The sequence below is a fragment of the Aythya ferina genome, assembly GCF_964211825.1.
Source record: "Aythya ferina genome assembly, chromosome: 13".
Lineage (NCBI taxonomy): Eukaryota > Metazoa > Chordata > Aves > Anseriformes > Anatidae > Aythya > Aythya ferina.
In genome coordinates this window covers 6,644,248-6,667,355 of record NC_140311.1, presented here as the reverse complement: position 1 = coordinate 6,667,355, position 23,108 = coordinate 6,644,248, and the positions used below count along the sequence as shown (strand labels likewise).

The following is a 23,108-nucleotide window of genomic DNA, read 5'->3' as shown; positions in this document are numbered from 1 at the left end:
ATTGGTGAAACATGCTAGCTTTCACAGGACTAGTTGTTAGAGTAAGCATTTGTCTCAACCTGATGCAAGTCCAGGTTAAATTTTATTTCTTTTTAAATGGTAAATTGAGAGCCAGATTCAGGGAAACTCAAGCATATAAGGAAGATGATTTGAAGACTTTATTTAAATAGTTTCATTATAAGGTATTTGAACCAATACACACAGGACGAAAATTTTAAGCAGCAAAGAAATAATTCATTTAGTACATCGAAGGGGTGAAAAAATCAGGCTAGATGACAGAAGGTTTTTGTTTTCTTTTTGTTTCTTTTTTTTTTTTTTTTTTTGATTAAGGTCTGTGACTTTTTGATTGATCAGAGCACTGCATACAACAGAGCTGGATATCCCTTCTACTTTTAAGGTAGACTTAAGGTTTTAGGCAATTATTTTCTGATAATTTTTTTTAATCTGTAAACCCAGTTCTGTCTCTTTCGATCACAATCCCAGCCTCTCTTTGCAGCTTTCCAGTACAGGTGCTTTTCTGACAGTGTGCAAAACACCTGACTGGTTAAATAAAATAAACAAAATAAAATAAAATAATAATTTAAAACAAAACAAACAAACAAAAAAATAGGCAATCAACTCAGTGAGTTAACCCTGTGTGCAAAGGTATTTATCTTTTTATGCTCGACATTCACAACAGTTTCAGTAGCTGATATGGTCTTACCTGCTTCTGCCAACAGTGATGATAAATACTTATCTTTGGTCCTCTTAAGAAAAGCCCTGTAACTGCAGCAGTTTCATAAGGTACTTTTCCCCCTTGTGCCCATCTCCATCTCTGCATCACTGCTGACTTCATCTCTCCCTTGACCCTGGCTTAACTGAAACCCTTTCCACTGCTCACTTCCTGCCTCAGCTACCCTCATCACTTCTTTTATGGTCTTCATAAATCCATACCCTGCAGTGAGAATATACATAGCCAGGCTATTATTACACTCTCAGAAACAGTGATAAGTTATGCCCATAATATCCCCTCTTCCATTACATTTTTCAGCTTCTTCGTGCTCTCCAGAGCCTTTTATAAGCTAATTTTCTGAAATTCGAAGTTGCACAGAATTTGCTTTCTTCTGCCTCTCCGTCACACTTTCTCCCCTTTGTATTCTCAACCTGGTGTCTTATTCCTTCCACAAATCTCAAAGCAATTGAAAGTTCATCCTTCACTATACAATGTGCACAGAAATAAAAGCAATACTCTTCCAATCCAAAAGGCACATATACACCTCTCTGTCTCACTACTAATTTTCCCACTATCCTCCACACAACTGAAAAAAAAAAAAAAAAAGAAAAAAAAAAGAAAAAAAAAAACTTATATTCTGAAATTTGTTCTTAATGTTGAGCAGAACAAATGGCTAGGTATTTCTGAACATTCTCAAAAGTCTTGATAAAACACCCCAGTTCTGACTGGAAGGCTTCTCAGATTAAGGGTGGAACAAGAACACAGGTTCAAAACAAGTCTTTTTCCATAAAATAACTTTGCTATACTTCTTTATCCTGAGTACCTTCCAAAAAGCTTTATGTCCCAATGGGAGAACAAACACAAACGTTTGAACTCTGGAAGTTCCATTGGGCCATAATGGACAATTTTCACATCTCTGCATAATTCAGTTTTCCTCTACATTCACTGCTGCCAGGTAATTTTGGTGTCCTAAACAAGAATATTTACTCATTGCACTGATAGGAAAAACATAGTTTCACCTTCCTCCTGTCTTCTTTGTTGTTCTCTTCTTTCTGCTTGTATATTAGTTCCTGCATGAATATTTGCAAAGTTTTACTCCTTTCCACCTTCTACTACTCTGGTACCCTGTATAAAAAGTTATTTAAACCAGCTTGTTATTCTCAACATAACAGTAACCATTTGACAGAAATTCCTCCCTAAGACACATTTATAAAAACAAAGCTCAATATCTTTTCTGCACTGGTATTTTATAAGAAACTTCTTCAAGACAAGGAAATTGAAGATGGAGCTTCCCAGTGACCCAGTAACACAAGCCTGTGAGCTTAGCAGGTCAGATAACCAAATTTGAACATTCAAATAGACTTAATGCCATATTGGCCTCCCTGGCTAGGAGGTATCCTGACACCAGCATTGAACAGAAATAGGTCACACTTTAAGAACTCTGTTCTCAGCTCCCAATACTGGAATTACAGTCCTCCTGCTTCCCATAGGTGAACAAGAGACTTCCTATTTGATCTCTTTTAACTTATTTCACTTCTACATAAATCTCCTTTTACTAACTTCCCAAAAAAAAAAAAAAAAAAAAAAAGATTTTTTTTTCAGAGAGCAAGTAGGAAGAAGAGCAGTAACAAATAAAAGCCCCTCCAATTCTCCTTGCCCAATCACTTGAAAACAGTTAGCTATTTTTGGCAGGCTCCAAACGTTCAGTCACTGGTATGCAAGATGAGAAGCAAACATAAGAAGAGCACGTGACAAGTAAACCTGCACTGATTGTACATGAGTAGAGCTGCAGAGACCTTTCTCCTGTTTACAATCAGAAGAAACTGCTTCAACATCTGCAGCAAGGGAAGTACCTGCTCTACACGATGGTCTCAAATAATTACAAATTATGATTCCCTGCAGACACATATACAGCTGTAATTCCCACCAATATTGCAACTCCAAAACACCACCACATCTTTATTTCACCATTAAAGAGACTTTCACGGTTCAGGTATTCCAGCTCTATACCCCATAAGAAGTGACACTGGCTTGCAGTGGCAATTGGCTCCATCAGAATTTTTCATCCTCTTGCAGCACTCAGAGGAACAAAGTCTAAGTGACAGCAGTTTGGAGCACTGCGTGTAATTACAATTAAAAAATTTAATGTTTTCAAGGCAGGACTCTAGTACAGCTTGAGCAGATTGCAAGTGTAAGAGCAACGTAGGAAATTTGTACATCTCCTGAATATAAAAGATAGTTGTATGGAAACTTCCAGCTGATATAAAATCCAAAGAAAACATATTTCTCCATTATCAGGATAATAGCACATTGACAAATATATTGCCATTTTCTCAGATTTTGACAATTCCTTAAAAAAATGGCTAAAAACCAGAAGAAAGCTCTCTCCACTTGTGTGTCTGCAGGGCAGATGATGCAGAATGAATCCTCCTGAGGAATCCCACAATTCCGAAGCACCCTATGACTGATACTATGGCAGACAGCTGGGGAGCACTTAGTGCTCATCCTGCAATGCTACCTACTACTAACTGTTCTCTGGTGTCCTTCTCCTAGTAAGGCTTCCATTCTCCTTCTTATTTTATGCAAAATATGCCCTGCCCTTTTTCTCTTTATTTAATGGAAGGCAGAAATATTTTCAAAATTCAAGAGTCACCTCCAATATTAAAAGAAAAACTCCAAATATTCAATAGACAAAACGAACAGGAAAAAAAGGGGGGATGGGGATGGGGGAAAGTGTTTTAGTTTTTGTCTCTCACACCATCCAACTCTGCTTTAATTGGCATTAAGTTACATTAGTTTTCCTCAAGTCTGTTTTGCCTACAACATTAAGTGGTTATCTCCCTTGTCTTTATCATCTCAACCTATGAGCTTTCCAATCTCCTTTCCTCCTCCTGTCCTGCTAAGGTCAGTGAATGAGAGCAGCTGGGTGGGTGCCCAGCAGGCAGCCAGGGTGAACCCACTGCACAAGTACTCACCCTCCTGGCACAGTATCTTTTGAGGGGATGGAGAAGGAAGATTAGAAAGAATCACATGGTTACTGCCACTACTGATGATGAAATTTCACATCTCTCTTGCCAGTCTTGGTTGTTACAGCTTACACAAACAGGGAGACAGAAGAACATCAGAGTAATACAACAATATTGTTGAATTCCCTATGCTGGCAAGTAGAAACGATGTACTGAGATGAATACGTCACTTTACAAAACCCAGCAAATGCTCATGGACTACTCACATCAGATGAGTATTACATGACACAAGTTTGGTCTGATCGCACTGAAGAAAAATAAAAAATTAGTCCAAAATCAGCTGGCAACAGAAAGTACATATATCAGGAATACCACATACAAGTTGAACAATTTATTCTTCAAGCAACTGACAAAGCCTTTTATAAGTTAAGTCAAGCCTCAGCTGAAAATCACCTAGAGATTACCTGGGCCACTGAACAGTCTCTGTAAACATGCCTTCATTTTAGCTACAGTCACAACCACAGCATCAAAGGTAATGAACCACCACCAGTTCAAATTTAGTCGATCCCGAGCAGTGCACACATGATGCAACGTAGACCAACAACAATTCAATTGCTATTTCGGGACTATCTCCTCTTCCCACTTCTTTTCAGTCCCTCTGCTCCCTCCCACCTCAGAGTGATGCTCTAATTATTCAAACAACGTAAGCAGCATTCAGTCCATGCCAGCCCTTTCTTCCTTTAGCACTGACCTTGCCTTACACATCACTCTCACAAAACTAATTAAGTGGAGAACAGTCTCATGTTACTCTCTCTTCATGAAAAGAACTGAATCGTTACCTGCCTGAGGGTACAATTCAAGTTATTTTCACCTTCATTTCTCTCAGCAAAACAATACAAATATTGAGTATGAAACCAGACCAAACAACAAGGAAGTGCTTTATGTATGTTACCATAAAAAAAAAAAAAAGGTAAATACATATTCCTTTAGTTGTTTCATTGTTTCATTTTGGTTTTTAATGTATGTATTTTCATGAAAGCTTAACTGTTTGGAAAAAGCATGACATTTTGTTAGGACAACAGACAACAGACTTAGGGCAAGAAAAATACTTGTGTTACACAGACCCTAGAGCCAGGTTCAATTTAAAGAGATCCAAGTGGCTAGGAAAGCTTCAGTCCCAGAGAACAGATGCCGAATCCTCATGCATCCATAGCCAAGTTGTACAAAACACATGCGCCTCTAATCTAGAGATCAACAGAGCAATTCCTCTCCAATATACATTAACCCACAAAGATCCTGGTCTGAAAATCCTTAGTTGTAAATCCTTTAGAATAGGAAAATCTTCCACACAGACTTACAGATATTTTGTTTGTATACAGGAATGACCACACATCTGGATTTACACATAGTTTTATGAAAGCATAGATTCACTGCTTGCAGGGAAAAGACCAAGGAGCAGGATTTGCCACTTCTTTGCTCCTGAGGAGGCAGCTCATACAACTCTGGTTCCACCTCTTTTCCTAAATATACTATGGCAATAACACACAATAAGGAACAGAGGAAGAAAATTAACATTTATTTGACCCTAGGCTTCACTGCAGCACTAAATTTCCAAAGCGTAGGGGTAAGACCAATGCCTTGCAGGAAATCACAGTAGAAATGGCACAAATACATTTAATGACAAGTCTCCAGCATATTGTGGGTGGCCACAGACCAGAGATGCCAGAAGTCTGAGCCATACAAATTTTTATGCATCTGCTGTGGATGCTGATAGTCACCCCTTTGCAGTCCCCTGTGATGCTCTGTGGGGATACTCATCATCCAAGCTTCATCTGCCTGGGAGTTTTTCCTTTGAAGATGGGATTTTATATCTGCCAAGAAGCAACTATTATTAAATTTTCCTCTAGAAGCAAAAAAAAAAATAAAAATGACTTTTTACTACCTTCAGTATAACACGAGTTCTTTGCCACAGGGAAACAGCTGTGTGAGAATCGACAGTATCACAAACCCCAAAGCTTGAAGCTTGTGCCTAAAAATACTGCCTTACTGTGGATTTCTTCAGATAATGCTGAAAACAGTAACATAGTGTCAGCAGGAGAGCATTGGCATCTTGATCTCAAAGGCCGTGTCCACTTTTTAATTGCTGGTGTTTTACCAGCAGATGTCAGGGAGCACCATCTTGGGATTTAGAGGGAAGGATGACACCTTTCATAAAGAGCTACTGTAGTTTGTGGAAACAAAACCAGTCAAAGATAATGAGTCATAACAGGAGGTAGTTACTGTAAATATTCCAAGCATGGGCACATTAACAACCACCCACTAATCAGAGGCAATGCCACAGGCAGACACCGAGAACTCCCACTGGTGTCACTGGGAATTTTGAATGGATCAGGACATCAGCCAAGAGCTGAGTATCTATTGTAACCTGCAGTGTTAATACCCAGGATGGGGTGGGTCGTCCCTCAAATTTTGGCTGTCACTTCCCAGTGGGCGATGCAGGCATCTATTCAAAGGGGATCTGCAATCTCACGTTTCAGACAGGAGACAGAGATTTCTTTATAATGGAAAGTGAACATAATAAAACCACTGAGTTTAACTACTCATTCTTTGGCAACATTAAATGTTTATGACACAAACAAGCTCCAGTGCGTAAGTCAATAGCACCAATTTACCACAATAAGACCCAATCTACCTCTGGCAAACATCTGCCCAGATAGAGACTTGAGTTCATATGTCAAACTGTGGCTGCTGAGGAAGTCTGCTGATATTTTTTATGATTTATTTGTCTGCAATGCAAAAGTATTGATACCCAAACTTCTGAAAGAGAGACAAAGAAATGCCTGCCTCCCACCTGAGCTGGCAAAGCAGCAGCGTGCTAGCACCATTCTCCCTTCCCCCTTCTCACACCCGTCTGCACTTGCTGCTAATTTTGATTCAGTGGCCTCAGACCAAGACATGGTCAGCTTACATGTTGTCTCTGTGCAGCTCTTCTTCAGTCCCTGAAGTAAGTTACTTCCCCATGATTCAGTACTATAGAAATATAACTGTTGAGATCAGCTTCTTTATTTTTGTCAGCTTTTCTACAGACCTTTCAATCATAAGCTGCATTATACTATATTCCCATAAAGCCAGGAAAAGCAGTAATAGATATGTCAAAATTCTGACTTCTATTTTTCCTGCCAGGTGCTTTAAGTGCTTTGTTTTCTGCTGTCATTAAATTAGAATAGTACCTGTATTTCCAAAGTCTTCACCCTTACTGTCACTATTTCAATAGGCTCTTCTCAGATTAGAGCTATCAGCTTTGAAAATACTCCTCCCATTATACTTGCTGGAGAAGAAAATATAGTCTGTATTTTGTCACAGCTTCTGGCTGAGGTTATCAGACTTCTGGGCAAAGTTACTGAACTTTCTTGCAGTGACAGCAAGGTGACTGGAAGAGACCCCTCTGTGGCTGCCTTGACAGGGGAAGGAAACAGTATGTAATCCAGCCGGTAAACAGAAAGCCAAGTACAGTTGAATCCATTTCTCAGATTTAGACTCAGATTCTCTTCTCTGCCCCCTAACTTTCCTTGGAGGAGCCCCACAAATCGCTAAGCAGCCTTTAAAAAAAGTTTGGCTGTAACACCAGGCAGTGTGAGCTCTTTAAGGCCCAGATCCAAGTCCAAGAAGGATTTCAGCAGCTCTCAACTCACTTTCTAACGCCCTATATAATCCCACTGCCCAGTGCTTCTCCACCAACCAAAAGTTTAACAAATATTTCATTCAGAATGGGTCAATTTGATACAAGCCCAAACAGAGCAAGACTCACTGTAGACCCTGTTCTCAAATTGCGAAGCAAAAAATGTTTTGAGGGAAAATTAGGGAAAAAATCACCCATTGGGCCACACGTGCAGCTCTTAGCGCACCAGCTACACAGCACAGAAAGAACCTGGCTGTTGGGGACCAGGCTGCCACCAGCAGGAACAAAGCCACTGGGTGCCAGTACCACCAGTCCCTGTGTCGCCACCTTGCCCCCATGAGAACCTGGAGGCTATTGGGGCTAACAGCATCCTGCAGCTTTCCAACGCTCACACAGTTAAAACACAGACATGCCATAATCTTATATGCATATATCCACAGTTAATGCAGCGTTTTGCCGAAAGGTGCAGGTCCCTGACTTCATTATGTTAATCCGTAAGCTGCATTTATAGTGGGAGAGTTAATTTTTGAACATTCACATTCAGTTTTAAAAGCTACCACGTTTTGAGCGAAACAGTCACCACAGGGTTTTCTAGGCATAATTTATAAAGGGGGTCAACAAAATTATCTGAAGAGAGCAGTTGTTTCCCCTCTTTCATCTACAAAAAAAAAAAAAAAAAAAATTATATATATATATATATATATATGCCAGGAAAACTATTCCTTTAAAAGCAGGTTTTGGCACTTCTGTTACACCTGCACAACTCCACTGAAGGTACCACAGGTTTTACAAGAAAGGATAATTTCACTTAAAATATCCAGTGCAAGACAGTAACTTCCTGCATTGAATTGTACTGTTTTCTACCAAAATCCATGGCCTTTCAGAGTTTTGTATAAATCAGGCTTTTCTATACAGACGCACCGAAAAGCAGGTTGTAGAAAATGCCACTCAACAAATAATACGAAGCAGCTCCTTATTTTAGGTCTGAATATGGCCTTCCAAGTTCTGCAGACAACTACAGCAGTCTCATCTCAGGTTTGAGGAGTAAGAAAGGCTGACACTATTCTCCCTAACAAAGTACTCAACATTTATTATGCAAATGCAGCCCTGGGAGACTCACATTTACAGTGGGTATTAAAATCACCTCGTATATCTTGCAAAATGTGGATACACAAATCTACCACCACAATAAGCTATTCTCACATGAAAGCTGATTACATTGTTCTTTCAAAGAGTGGTTAACAAACCCCAAACTGTAGAGGCTCCCGTTGGGACTGAAGTATACCCATTGCTACAGTACAACTGCAGGGATGTGCAGAAAATGGTACACGGTACTTTCAAAAGAAAATATTATTGTACAAAATCAAAACAAAAACAAAGAAAAAAAAATGGCCTCTTACTATGGATACGCTCAAGTTAAACATTCCCATTAAGAGCAACACTGCTCACAATTAGCAAAAGAACTTCCACTGGGTTCAGAGGTTAAAAAAAAAAGTAATAATAATAAATAAATCTTATTTTAGTCTATGACCTGATAGACCAAAGAAGCCTGCCCAGCCCATACATTAACTGGTAAATACTACCTCCTCCTTACCAATGTGCTTGGACCCTCTGTAAAAGCACATTTCACTGAACGCAACCACTCAGTTTTCTACAGCAAATGCCAAACTTCACACACCCGACTCCTCCTGTTCTATCTAAAACAGGTCTCTTACTTTATGGTAACAGAGAAAGTTTTTACGCTAGCTCCAGAAGAGTACCACCATCTCCTGGGAGCAGAGTATCAGCACCAACAGTTTTTCTCGGGACTCACAGAACATACATCTTCAGGTACACTGTCAGCACGGGAATCAAAACCTTGCATGTCTAACTCATTACTGACTCATTACCAGGAGATACAAATGCCTTTGTCCCAGTGTTTTGAAACACACACGTCACAAAACCTGTATGCAGGCGATTTCAAACATTAAGTTAAAGTGTCAATAAGACTTGTGATCATAGCACAAAGTGGGATATGCAAATTAGATTAAAAACCAAGCTTTCACACAAGTGTGGCAAATTCTGTATGTGTAGGATTATAACAGTTCTAAATCATGCAAATAATTCCTCAGAAATGCAGGAATCTTTTGTTCTGCATTGCTTAATAAATTATTTAAAGGGCATTTTAGTGGATAAGGCCAACATAAATAAGTAGTTACTTAACATCAAAGAAAATAATTTAAAGACAAACAGAAAATGAAAGATTTTGCAATGTAACTGAATGATGGACTTACATTTTTCACAGCAAAATAAATAAGAGTCTGATGAAGATGCTAAGACTTATAGCAAAATGTAGGTGGAAGTGGAAGGATAGGGTTTAAAAAAAGTATAAAAATAAGAGGTCTCCAACATCTAGTGTTAGACACTGACTTCCAAAATCAGGAAACTAAGAAGTTTTCAAAAATAAAAATAAGAATCGAAAGGAGGAATTTTTGGATTTGGCCTCTCAAAGTGGAAAAAAAAAAAAAAAAAAAAGAAAAGAAAAAAAAGTGAACGATAGCAAAGTGTCCATTCTCTTTTGTGAAATTAGGAACAGGGTTTTTTTCCCTCTCATGCCAAGCGAGTGCCCTTCACCTGGGTATCCCACCAGCGCCAGCCTGCCACACAGATGCCCGCTTGAGAAGACATACGGCTTTATTTACAAATACACGGGTAAAACTACTCCTGGAAGGCTGCAGCAGCGCAGCCCCGCGCCCCCCGGCACCCCCCGCTGGGGTAAGGCTGCGGAGCCAGCCGTGCTCGGGGGGTGGCAGGGGCAGAGCCACCTGTATGTGCCCCCCCCCCGGCACGGGGCACCCCGGGGGCTGCTTCCCCTGCCCAGCACCGGCTGAACCGGGGGGGGGGGGGGGGGTCCGCATGCACCCCTCCGCCCCCCCGTCTCCATGGCGATGTCTCCCCGCTCCCCGGCACGGCTCGGCCCCGCTTGCCGGGGGGGGGGGGCACTTACTTTCGTGCCGCATTGAGCCGGGCCCCCCCGCGGCCGGAGCTCCGCACGCCGGGCACCGGTTCCCCACCCGCGCCCCGTGCCGGGAGGGGTGGGGGGGTCCCCAAAAGTAGGGACTGGGAGCGGCTAGCCGGAGCGGTAAGGTCGGGCCGTGAACCACGCTGTTTCTCGGAGCGGCTGCGCCTGCCTTACCCTTGGAAGCATCTTTCTCTTCTTTGGGCTTGATCACCTTCCCGCTCATAGACCCCAGCTTGGGGGGGGGAAGCCCCGGGAGCGGCGCGGATTCCGGCTGGACCCACGGAAACCTCGGGCGGGGGGCAGCGTGCGTGCGGGAGGGGGGGGGTCCTCTGCGCCGAAAAGGGAGAAATCACGCGAACAAGAAAGGGAGGGGGAGGAAAAAAAAAAAAAAAAAAAAAAAGAATAAAAATAATAATAATAAATCAGGAGCCGCCGCTGTGCCCGCTCCCCGGCGCGGTGCCGCCGCTGTGCCTGCGGGAGCGGAGCGGTGAGCGGGGGGCTCCGGCAGCCGCAGCACCGAGCCCCTGCGCCGCTCGCCGTGCCGGAGACAAAAGCGATTTTCCCTGTGTCTGCCTGGCCCCGGCCCCCTCCTCCCTCCGCCTCCCCGGCTCTGCCTCCCCTCCCCAGGGCCAGGGAAGCGCAGCCGGTCCTGGGAGTCCCACCGACAGGGGAGGGGGGGGGGCAGCGGGTGTTGGGAGGAGGGAGACCTCCGGGGGGGGCTGCTTGGGTGTGTTGGTTGGGTTCGGTGCCGGTTTGTGGGTTGGTGTGTGTGGTTTTTTTTTCGCATCCTCCTCTAACAATAATGGGATGGAGCAGCAGAGCTGCAGCCGCGGATGGGAGGAGGAGGAGGAGGATGCGAGTCCTCGGCACTGCAGAAGAGGCGGCAGGTTTACGCTCGCCGGCAGCAGGGAGGGCTGGAGCCAGAGCTGCCCCCCCCGACCCCCCCGGGTCCCCGCACCCCCTCCCCACCTCCCAGCCCGGGCCCCCCTAAAGCGGCACCCACGGGGCGCAAGGCGCATCCCTGCTGCCCCCAGCCCCGGGACGGTGCCCCAAGCGCCGAGGGGTGGGGGGGTGACACAGCCCCAGCCTGGCCCCCACCCAGGGGAGCTGCTCTCACCCCCCCCACACCCCGCTAAGGGGAGGCTCCGGGCGCCGAGCTGCGCCCCCCGGCACGGCCCGAGCCTGACAGCCTGTTGCTGGCACGGGAGGGCATAAAACCAGAAGAGGGTGACGAGGGACCGGGGGGGTGACCAGGAGGGAAGAGGGGGCACCGAGCTCCCTTCTAGCGGGGGGCACGCGGAGCCTGCGCTGCCCCGCTCCCAGCCCCGCGGTGCCGGACGGGACTCGCCCCCCGCCCTGATCCTCCCGGGGACAGGGGGACCCCCCCTCCGGCTGCCGAAGCTCCTCTCACCTTAGCGAGAAAGGCGCTGCCCACCCCGCCCCGGCCCCCTCCTCCTCTGCGGGACGAGACCTCCTAGGAGCGGGCCGCCGTCGGGGGAAGGAGCGCGGCTCCCGGCCTCTGCCCCGCGGGGAGGGCGGCCGGGAGAAACCCGATGCAGCCCCGGGGAGCCCGGCCCCGCTCGGCAGAGCCCAAAATAAAAGTGCTGGGAGGGGAGAGCCGCGAAACGCCCGGGGGAGCCCCCGGTAGGGCAGACTGACACCCCCTTTCCCAACAGACTGCTTATGGAGGGGGTGGGGGCTTCTCCAAGACCGGACAGAGACGAGCAACCCCCGGGGGGAGGCAGCATGCTCAGGGCTGGGGAGTCCCCCGGGCTCACCCGCACCTCCCCTGCCCCGAGGGCAGGAGCAGCCCCGGGCCGGGGGTCTCCAGCCCGGCCTGCGGCACCACCGGGGCTGCGCGGCCGCTATTTTTAGCGGGGCCAAATTCCTTCCCCCTTCTCCCTCCCTTCGCTCCAGCCCAGCGCCGGGGACAGCTGAGGGCAGATCGGCTTACCGGGGTCGGGGTCCCGGTCGCGGCCCCGCTCCTGCCCCCGGCAAGGCGCGGTAGGGCTGCCCGGAGGCAGGGCATCACCTGAGCAGAAGGGGCAGCGAGCCCTTGCTGGACCCGGCGCCCTCACCTACATCGTTCAGGTGCTGCTGGGTCAGGGGTGATGACAGGGTCAGGGTGTGAACAGGAAAATCAGGGCCGTTGGGGCTAAGGCTGGAGAGATGGGATCAGAGCTGACACTTGTACGCTTGCACTTACGAAATGACTTTCCCTTAAGTAATGCACAAAGCAGCCAGCTGAATCCCAAACCCTTTAACAAAGTCCTGCATGCAGCTGTCCGCAGCAGGAACAACCTCTGCTCTGTTTCTGGATCCAAGGAATTGTCCTGGCAGAGCCAGTTTTCTTTCCCAGAGGTTCACTAAGCCCTCTGATGATATTACACTTATAGTGCTTTCAGTATAAATCTGTTTCATTTGGGCTTTTTCTGTGATGTTTTTTAACACTTCAGAGACCTAACAGGAGGCTTTAAAAGTTGGGCTTTCTCTTGCCTGTTTCTCTTCAGAGGAACTTGGACCACTGAAACTGGAGAACTAGAAATGGAGGAGAGGGGAAGGAGAAATTCTGCAGTTCGGCTGAGGCAGCATTTTCAGAAGAAGCCAGCAAGCCCCAGAAATGGGATTTCAGTTGTCTAGTACAATTTACTTGAGACCCTGGTTTTCAAAGGTGCTTGCAGTGACTTTGATGGGAGTTATAGACAATTCACACTTCTGGTCTGAGGTCATTCCAGAACCCCCCAGATAAACGCTCTGCTTAGTACTGACAGTGAACATCTCTTCCGTGAACCATTCTCATCTTTGCCAGGAGATCTGTTAAATTTACAGGAGTTATTACATTGACCAAATGAGGCCTACATACTGACACTAAATACCAGAAGGAGGTAGCAGCTCAGCGTGTTGCAGAGGAAATGTACCCACTGTTGGGCAGAGAGAGCTTACCCTGCTGCTTTGAAATGAGTTAGTTTTTCTCCTTACTAGTCTGCAAGGCTTAGAAGTGTCAATTAAATCAGTAATAAAATATGGTGCTGCACATGAAAAATATAAAGGGCTTGGCATGAAGGCTTATTGCAGTCTGGATGCGGTTTGCTCAGCCTTTGCTTTTAGAGCTAACTTGATGGTTCACATATTCCAGTGGTGATGGTGTTTGGGGTTGGGGCATTAAAGTCTTCAGATTCCCTCATCAGTTCCATGCTTTGCTGTGAGCATTTCTGGTTTTGATGTCTCACACAAGGTCTAGCTTTGCAGCAAAATTTTAACTAACTTACAAATATGTAAGTATGGATCTAGGCTTAGTGTCTCAGTACATCCCTTTCCCAGCTATAGTAGGAGAAAAGTGTCACCTCACTGCTTTACAACTATCACACTGGAAGCTGAGAAGCACTCATGCTTTGATGACAGAACTGATACGCAACAAGCTACATACCTCAGCCAGGCTTACACGGAAACATACCTATACAAGGCTCCTACTTGGAGACTGTATCTCTCACTAGCAGCACTCCTGGGTTTCTGAGTTAGAAACTACTTCTGTGCCTCTAGACAAATCAGATACCCAGAGCAAGAAGATTTAGTGAAGTTTAGTAGAAAGAGGTCTGCTGTGTCCTGTGCCAATGCTGTGTAGGCGTTTCCCGTCTACCTGTGTGGCTAGGGAAGGTTTGAATTCAAGACTGGTTCTGGTGGGAGGAGAATGATTAAAAGTCAAATATAGTAAATTTCTCTAATTGTCTTTCATGCTCGTCCCAAGATTGTGATGGAGTCATTTAAACCAAATGGCAAGAAGCCAGCAATGCAGCACAAACTGTTGAAGCATCATCTATACCCTTTTAAGGTTCCTGAACTTTCCTGCCCAGAGGGACAAACACGATTGCCCCAAGCACAGCAAGGTCTCACAAGCTCCAAGTGTGAAGTGAAACATGAGGCTTTTTCAGCAGAGACACACACACGCAGCAGATCCTATTTGGGCTCTCTAAATACTCACAGCTCAGGGCTGCTCTCTGGAACCAGACACGGCAGAGCTGGCGTGCAGCACGGAGCCGTGCCTCTGCTGAGGGAATTTATCCCCCAAGGAACACCTCCCAGAAGGTTCTGACTTGGCACAAGTTGGGTGTCATTTACAGTCTGAAACCGTAAACTCTAAGTGCCTTTATACAACATAACGGTTGCTGTGTAATGTCCAATTACTGGGCACATTGTTCATAAAACACATACTCAAGTCACACACGTGCTTTTCCTACCCTAGTAAAATATCTATAAAGACATACATCCCCCTGAGGTATTCTGGACCTGACATAGATACTGTAGGGACATAGCTCCTCCGTGTACTTTTTCCTTGGTTCTTTAGCTTATTCTCTAGTTGAAATTTTCTCTTTTCTGAAGGTGCTGGTTTGTAAAAGGTCCAGATTCTGCTCTTTTAAATAGTGGGAATTTTACTTCATGCCCTTAAAGTAGTCCAGCAAGTTTAAATTAGCCTTGTCATGATGGTTCCTGCTGTGTTCCCAGTTAAAGCTGAAGTAAAACTCTCCCTGCATTCAGGTTGATATTGATATTGAAGCAATATTAGGCTTTGAATATAAGATTCCAGACATGATAAAGTCTTACAAATACAAGTACTTACTACTCATTTCAAATTATGTTTCTAATTTATACTGGCATCTAGAGGCATTTATTGCTTTATGATGAAATAAGTAAATGATCAAGTGGGCATATCTGAAGTTTTGTTGCCACTTCTTGGTAATGATGTCTATGAAGTCAGTCCAAATAAATCTATCACACACCTCCTTACTGACTGATATTAAAGCACTATTTTAACTGGAATTCAAGGGCAAACTTCCTTATTGTCAGCTGTGTTTTAACAAAAGGGGGTGGGGGGACAGAATGAGACTAGAGAAATACTAGAGAAATACTCAATACTGGACCAAATCATAGCCTTTTCTCTAGTTCTCTAATAGGCACATGCTTGTGTAATGACTGTTTAATTTTGTCCCCATCTTATTTTTACCATTCCTATTCCTACGCAGTCTTAAGCACTACACAGAGGACCTTTTTTTTTTTTTGGCAGACAGCTCTCTGTGTAGAATATTCTCTTTTTGATTGCCAAAACCCAACTGCTATATGCAAATAGAGTTCCAGCTAATGGATAGTATGGAGATTGCAGTTTAATTTCTCTAAATAATTCAGTCTGATAAACAGAGAAGCCCTAAGCAGACACTTGTGGCAAGGGATAATGATCATAGTGATCATAGTGAATTTCTCACCTATTTACCATGAATCATTTCAATTAAAATTAATGGACATCAGGCATTCTGTGCTGCGACCCCAGCTCTTTGGAATGCTTCTGTAGGCTGGGAAATGTGCTCAGCACCTGGGGAACTGAGCACCTCACATTGCTGGGCAAGGATCCTTCTGTCTGATTGAGCTTAGAGAACTGCAGAGGAAATCCTGATCAGTGCCACCAGTTAAAGCAGAACACCGGCGTGAGGCCCTTAATCCTGGAGATCAGAGTCCTCCAGACTGCTGAAAGTCCAAAACAGTTAAGTCTTGATGGTCTTTCATGTCTGCATTTCAGTACATTTATTAAGCTAGACTGATCACAGTTTACAAATATGTGCAATTCTGTAGCAGAGTAGGATATTAGGTTTGGTGTTTAAGTGGAAAAAAAATAAATCAAATTCTTCTTGCAACTCTAGAGTAGTTTACAAAGTAGGGGTTTGGTGGTTTTATATGAAATCTCAGAGCTTTTCTCACAGCTAACACAACTTAAATTCTGACAGTCAACCTGGGTTCTGGATTTACTGAAACTAAGCATCCTGAAATATACTATGAAGTTCTGAAATGAGGAATTTTGGCCAAATTTGTTTGGGGGGTGTTAGTGGTGACACAAATACCACATGGCAAATGCAATATATTTATGGGAATATTTAAGTGACAGTATATAACACAATCTTTGAATTATTACTATAAATTTTAATTTAGCAGAAATATTTCCTAAACCTGGAAAGTCTAACCTACAGAAGAAGTTCCCTATCTCAAAACGCTGCCTAATTTACCTCTAGCAGACAGTTGCCTTTTTATTTATTTATTTATTTTGAGGATGCTCCTCTCCTCCTAAAGTTTTGTGAATTGCAACTATCTAAGAAATCTCATCTCCTTTGCAGCAGCAACAATACTCCAACACTCCAATATATAGCTTCTATACATCCAATAATCATTTATCTCCAGCACACTAAAACAGAATAAAAACATTGGAGCCATGGAAGACACAGGTTTGCAGGTATCTGAGGTGGTAAAGCTGCAATGGGAGAATGCAGAGTGCAGTAAAGGGCCTGTGAGTGCTTTTTAGTGCTTTTATGAAAAGCCAGCACCTGCAGCAGAGACTGAGGCACTGCGTGGCTTAAGGCACAGCACAGAAGCACTAGCTGCGCCCCAGCCTTGAGAGCCAGACAAACAAATGAAGCTGCTGGCCTTGGACCAATTCCTTATTTCTAATCTCTCCTTTCACAGGTAAATTGAAAGATGCAAGGTTTTGTATGAAGCCTTGTCATATTACTGCTGAAGACAGAAACCAGTGAGATATGCAGCTGCACTCCTTACCTTCACCTCATCTAGCCCTTGAGTCTGCAAGAAGGCATACTCATGTGAACAGTAGGTGATGTTAGGACCTTGCAAAAATACCACACAGTTTCTTTTCTCTCCAGGAGAGCCAGTGGGGCACACAGTGGATTTAGAGAGAGCTGTTGCCCTATCGCTTTTGTTGGAAACCCCCAGCCTGAACTTCTGCAGGTGGAATGGAAGAAAAGGCAGAAGCATTCAGCAACTGAACTGTGACCGAGTGCCTTGATATCAGAACAGATTTCTGCCCGAGGCCCATTAAAGGTTTGTTATAGGAAACATAAAGATGAAAGACACAGAAGCTGTTCTTTTGCTATTCATAGCACAAGACAAAGATGGTCCCTTACCCCTCGTGAACATAATAAGCACAATTCAAACTATGGCTCTTGCTCACTACTTTTACCATGTAAAATAACAGAATGCACTTCTTCAGAGAGCCTGTGAATTGCAGCTTTCCCTTTATCACTCTCTCTGCTACTTGGTCAAGTCTCAAAACCTGAAAGGTTTTGAAGCTGAGCTGGAGCAGGAGCTTTGATGTTTGACTGTGCCAAGCTGCAGCCTGGCACTGGCAGCTGATCTCACTCCTGCCTTTGTGGAGCTGCAGGAAAGCTGCATTTGAAGAAGAGGCTGGGGAGCCAAAATGTATATGATACCAAATTTGGGCCTGAAATCCAGAGAAAAATTCACAGGTTAACATCAGATGGACACAAAGTCATGTTGCAATGGGAAACCTGATGTTAGAAAACTTGAGCCACCTCAATAAACAGACCGGCAAATGCTGTGACAAGCATTACGTGGCTGATCTGAGCTGTCTCTGGAGTTGCACCAGAGTTTCAGACACCGAGAGCTAATAGAGCAACAGCAGGAAAGTGAATATACAGCAATATTGGAGAGGAAACTTGTCAAGTAGAGCTCTAATGTTATTGCAGGCTTGCATATACGATGATACGGTGCAATAACATTTTTCCATGCCTTTTTCTTTAAGAAAATTTAATCCACATTTGATTTTTACAAACCTGACAGACAGAGAGAAGACTGTAATGATTCATTATTTCAGACCCATTTGTGGCCTCTAAACACAGTTATGCCAAAAGTTCAAAGTGGATTGGTGCTGGTGTCTGCTGTCAAACATAGCTACAACTTAACTTCTTGTGCTGTTCTGCTTTGGTCTTTTCCCAAGCCAAAGCCAGGGGGCTTGGAGCACCACCAAGAAATGATGCCTTCAAGCTCAGTTCCCAGCTCCACATTTCTCTGCCCTGAAGTTTTTCCTAGGTGTATATCCTGCCTATTTTCTGGTAACACTGTAGGATCTGCCAATACATTATTTACAGCTCAAGATTTGGCATTCTGTGCCTGTGTTCTGAATGCTCCCTCAGCATCTCTAAATAGCTATCGCTGTTTTATATCCCTTTTTCTTCTTCTTTTTTATTTTTTTTTCCTCTAAGGAATATGCCAGAGGAGCTGGGGCTGAAATCCTTCTGGATCAGGAGCGAAGACAAATGCTGCTCTGTTTGTAAACACTCCAAGTCTAAAATTAGCAGGAGTCAGAAGAAGAGTCATTTATAAACTTCAGGCTCCGTGAGCCATCTTGAGGAACGTCACACGCGTGCGGATGCATCTGCTGCCGATTTAAATAGCAGCCAGCATTCCCCCCCGAGTACCCCCACAGCAGTGGCACCTCCTGCTCCCTTGCCACCAGCTGCCGCCTGCGTGCCACAGAGCCTTGTGCCCCTTCAGACCCTTGGGCACAATGACATAGCCGCAAATATTTGAGCACATCTTCAGCTGGTGAAGCCGCTCAGATCCTCCCTAGCCCCCTGCAGAAAAGGCTTGGTCAGCCAGAATATCATCCAAGGCAAAGGGGAGGATTTCAGGGTCTGGTTTGGTACTGGTAACCCAGTAAAACCCTCACGAGATGAGCAGTTTTTAAGCTGTCTTGCACTGTGTAATTTTAGGTTTGAGGGAAAACTAACCCATGTTGGGTATGGCAGAGAACATAGCATTAGCTAGGGCGGGTAACCCCTGCATACATCTTCCCTTTCAGCAGTAGGAGGCGATGGCATATAAAAATGACCTTGGCTGCATTTGAAGGAAAACACAATAGAAGCAGTGGTATGCTCAAACAGCGCGTTCAATAAAATCTGTGCTCCTCAGAGCAGGCCGCTAACCAAATGCCAAGTGATCTGAATATATCATGTCAACAGTCAAATGCAAGTCTTCATAGATCCTAACGTACCAACTTGTGTTTTTGTTTTGCAAGGCATATAAATTCATGTAACTACACATCTAAAGCTTTTTGAAAGGCATAGCAAAACCACATCTTCTTTTTTGCCATCTAATGGTTTCATGTGAATGAAGGAGATTAAAATATATTCAAAAGAAATAGGTGGTATGTTCCAAAAACTAACAAACAAAAGCATTACAGACCCAGACACACAGACATACACACACACACACACACACACACAAAAAAAAAAAAAAAAAAAAATGTCAGAGGCCAGAAAAATATTATTCTGCAGTTTTATTCAGTGTTGGAGCATAACGTACATTATTGAAATAAAACTTTCTAAACTCAAAGTTACGGAAGAAACTTACATAAATAGCTGGTTTTATTTAAGAGAGAAAAACAACAGAACTGAAAAAGTATCACTACTCTGTGCTACTGGCTTGACATAGGAATATGTAATATCCTCAACTCCCCTAAAGGAGAGTAATTCAGTACACAGGGATTGCATACAGTTCCCAGGCTAGAAGATCTTATTGAGCTTATTCTGAGCAACTAATATAAGCAACGGCACTGCTGAGGTTTTACTTGGAGAAATACAGGAAAATATTAAACTCCAGGTGTTTGTAATGAGCAATCAGGATAATCTGTACACACAGCTTTATTAAATATAGCCACTTCCCTAGCTCCTGCTGCTGCTTGGAGCTACGCTCAAGTTGTCCCACTGAGTGCAGGGGCATTGCCCCGAGGGACCAGATTTCGCACTGCTCTGTCTTTCAGGATTTACCTGGAAAGAACTGACAAGACTGCTGCGTACCCCTTGTTCACAGCACTTTCTCTGCAGTTCTAACACCTTCTGTGAGGTCACTGGTAACAGAGCCCCCAGCATCACTAGCACAGACACCCTCTGCTGAAGGCGGTGACAAAGCTGGCTGCAATCCCTTGGGCTGCGAGATGTGGGGAGGATGATGCACCCAACACTGTCCCATGGCAATAGCCCAGTACTAGCCCATGAAAAGCCACAGATCCTATCAAACTTAGGCACTACTCCAGGGCTGCTGTATTTGGAAAGCAACATAGCTTCTTAAAAGAAGCAGCAAGAGTCAAAGGACGTGACTGAAAGCACTTTTCAAAAGTGCAGTGCTTGTCAACATTTCCATGTCCCTGCTCTTGGCAGATCATGCACATGTACGACGTGTCATGTCCACAAAATACTTGGCTGCAATTTATATCCCTAAAATCCTTACCATATGCAAAATATCCCATCCATTCCAATGGGAGGATTATAGGAGTAGGAGGAGGCTTAGCGCAAACAATAGCTGTGATCAAACCAGTGTGCACGAGTGGTTTGTGGGAAGTGCAAGACATATCGAAGATGGCAGGTGCTGCTCTTGCTTGCAAGCTATTTATACTCAGGGAGTCACTCTGTAAGCGCTTCTTGCTTCAGCACACTCGTAGGATTCTTGTTCAAAGGGAGAGGAGAGGTGTGGAGTGTGACTGCCTGGGCCAAATCTGTCATTTTAAAGATAACCGAATTAAGTATTGCGTAAAAATCCCACTGTAAAATACAGAGAGAAGTAGCCTGATATAACTAGCTTCAAAGCAGGGAATCACGGCAAACCAGGAGATATGGAACAGGAAAAAAAAAGAAATAAGACACAATAAGAATGGAGTGGAAGCAAATGAAACATTTTCCTCTTTGAAAAGCACTAATCTTAGAGATCCAGGCTCTGACAGGATTCTGTCTTTTATTCTTTAAACAAAGGAATCACTGTCTCCCACAGGAGGTAGATTCATTCACAAGGCAGGGCTTGGCCACTTACTGCTGAGGTTTGTGTGAGTGATGTGACTTCTTGCCTGAGGGATGCAGCTAGGGGCTTTTGGCCACCAGGAGGGATGCCCTGGGCTCTGGCAGGTGCAGGGCTCAGGAGGGAGCTCTGTGGGCACACACTGGCCGTGGGATACAGGCCAGGGCTGCAGCAGCAGCCACCCTGCCTGTGAAGCTGCTCCTGCACCCAGCATCGCTGCTTGCACCCAGCACAGGATGAAGGCTTTTGAGTTCAGCTGGAGATAGGAGCTGAGCTATACAGCACGAACATCTGGGGACACCATAATTTTGGTCACAGCATTTCTCAGTCACTATGAGATGTTGTGAAACGCAGGATTAATCCCTCGCCTGCTCTCTTTGGACTTGAAGAGAAGCAGAGATTTCACCACGTTCTGAACCCTGCATCCATGCCCCAACAACTGCGCTGTGAAAACACGCAGAGTTGCAATTTGGATGCTCTTTAAGTGCTAACACCCCCAGTGCTGTCAACCGTACTTGCGTGTGTCTGGTAATAATTGTTTGAGAAAACGCAATTTGTGAATCACAATTCTAGTTGCGAGCACGTGGGAAAAGGAAAATGTTATCGCATTATTTCATTTACATTCCATCATGGTTCAGAGGCAGTAACAAGGGTTACAGAAGGCAAGGAAAGTTGACCGTGACCTATCCTTTGTAGTTCTGATCTCAAGGCTTTTAGCCTGGCAAGACTCCATTAAAATGAAAAAAAAAGACTCTGTGCTAAAGCTAGAAAATTCACCCAAAATCATTCTCCTCAAGTTTTGTTATTACAGCCATGTAGTTTTCAATTGCTCCTCAGACACGGTTCTTGCAGGCACGAACTGCATCATTACCAATTATTTTTCTTGAAGTACCAAGTATCACTGTCACTGTGTCATAACTAAAGCAATAATACAAGTCTCAGAAGTGATTTTTGGGGAAAAAAAATGATTAGCAAGCATCTCCTTTAAAGCAAAATACCACAAGTCATTAATCATAGAAGTTTCTAATTTCAGAAATGAGTTAACTGATCTTTAATGAGACAAACAGCTTTTAAATGTTGCTGCTGCAAGACTTTATGCATTAAACTGGAGAGTGTAGCAAAATGACTGATTTCATTACTGATTCCAGGAAACGCTCCACCAGAAGCAGCTTGGAGTCTACAAAATCTCCATATTCCTTTCAAAAATTCTGCTTAGTTATGACACTTGCTATTCCAAGAGTCTTTGGGACATTTGCACATAGAGCTGAGGTCACCACCACGGTATGACAGCAGATACCTTTATAATTAGAAAAGTGGAATCCATGCCACATCCCCAATGGTTTCTGCTGGCTGGAGCTGTCACCCTCACAGCGGAGCAGGGAGATGCAGCTACCAGCCCAACAAGAAGGCTGCTGGAGGCCGAGGAGAGCTCCCAAGCACCTGTCTCACACAAGATGCTGTTGAATTCCCACCTCCCCGTTCCTCCAGCTTCTCAATACAAGTGCTACAAGCTGGGAGGCAGAAGCACAGAAAGCTCAGCAATTGCCAAGGCATTCCCCTGAGTGGCTGGGCTCCTGAGGGCTCTTACAGACCAGTGTTACTGTGATTACTGACCTCAGTATTAAATCCAATATAAAAGGGGGGTGCGGTGGCAACTAATTTCTGCTGGAGAGCTGCTCCTTCCTGAGTGTAACATTAAAGCAGAGTCCCTGCCGTGTCGTTGCAGCACTCACAGACACTGACAACTGAAGATACCCAACAAATCAAAACAAATACTCATGTTAAGACTGTGTTAGTCACTGTGGAAACAGTCAAAGGAGAACTCGATGGCATTGCCACACTTGGCCTAGGCAGAAAGCTGCTCTGAATGGGATTAAAGGTTTTCTGAGAAGCACACAGCTGTACCATTGCTGCAAATGAAACACATGGTCCTGGAACAACCCTCATTTCTAAACTGCACCCTGCTGACCTTATGCAAACAGATGTTCCCAGACAAGTGACTTACTGTTGTCTTCTCATGTTAAAAGTTAAAGTAAATAGATTACTGGATAAGGTGGAAACTGGATGCTGCTATTAGTAAATGACAGCAAGATCCTGTCAAGGCAGGAG

At 44.4% G+C, this 23,108-nt stretch overlaps 1 protein-coding gene across 2 annotated transcripts in view; it reads right to left on the bottom strand.

The window, feature by feature from the left end:
• Positions 1-10,789, bottom strand: part of FGF13 (fibroblast growth factor 13) — a 228,174-nt gene extending 217,385 nt beyond the window's left edge. The window contains exon 1 of one of the 2 annotated variants that reach the window (XM_084535177.1): positions 10,533-10,789. In XM_084535177.1, the coding sequence (XP_084391303.1) occupies positions 10,533-10,581 (49 nt within the window). In that variant the 5' untranslated portion in view covers positions 10,582-10,789. The remainder of the gene's footprint in view (positions 1-10,532) is intronic. The other variant, XM_084535180.1, reaches the window with a different exon arrangement.
• Between the last annotated feature and the right edge of the window lie 12,319 nt (positions 10,790-23,108).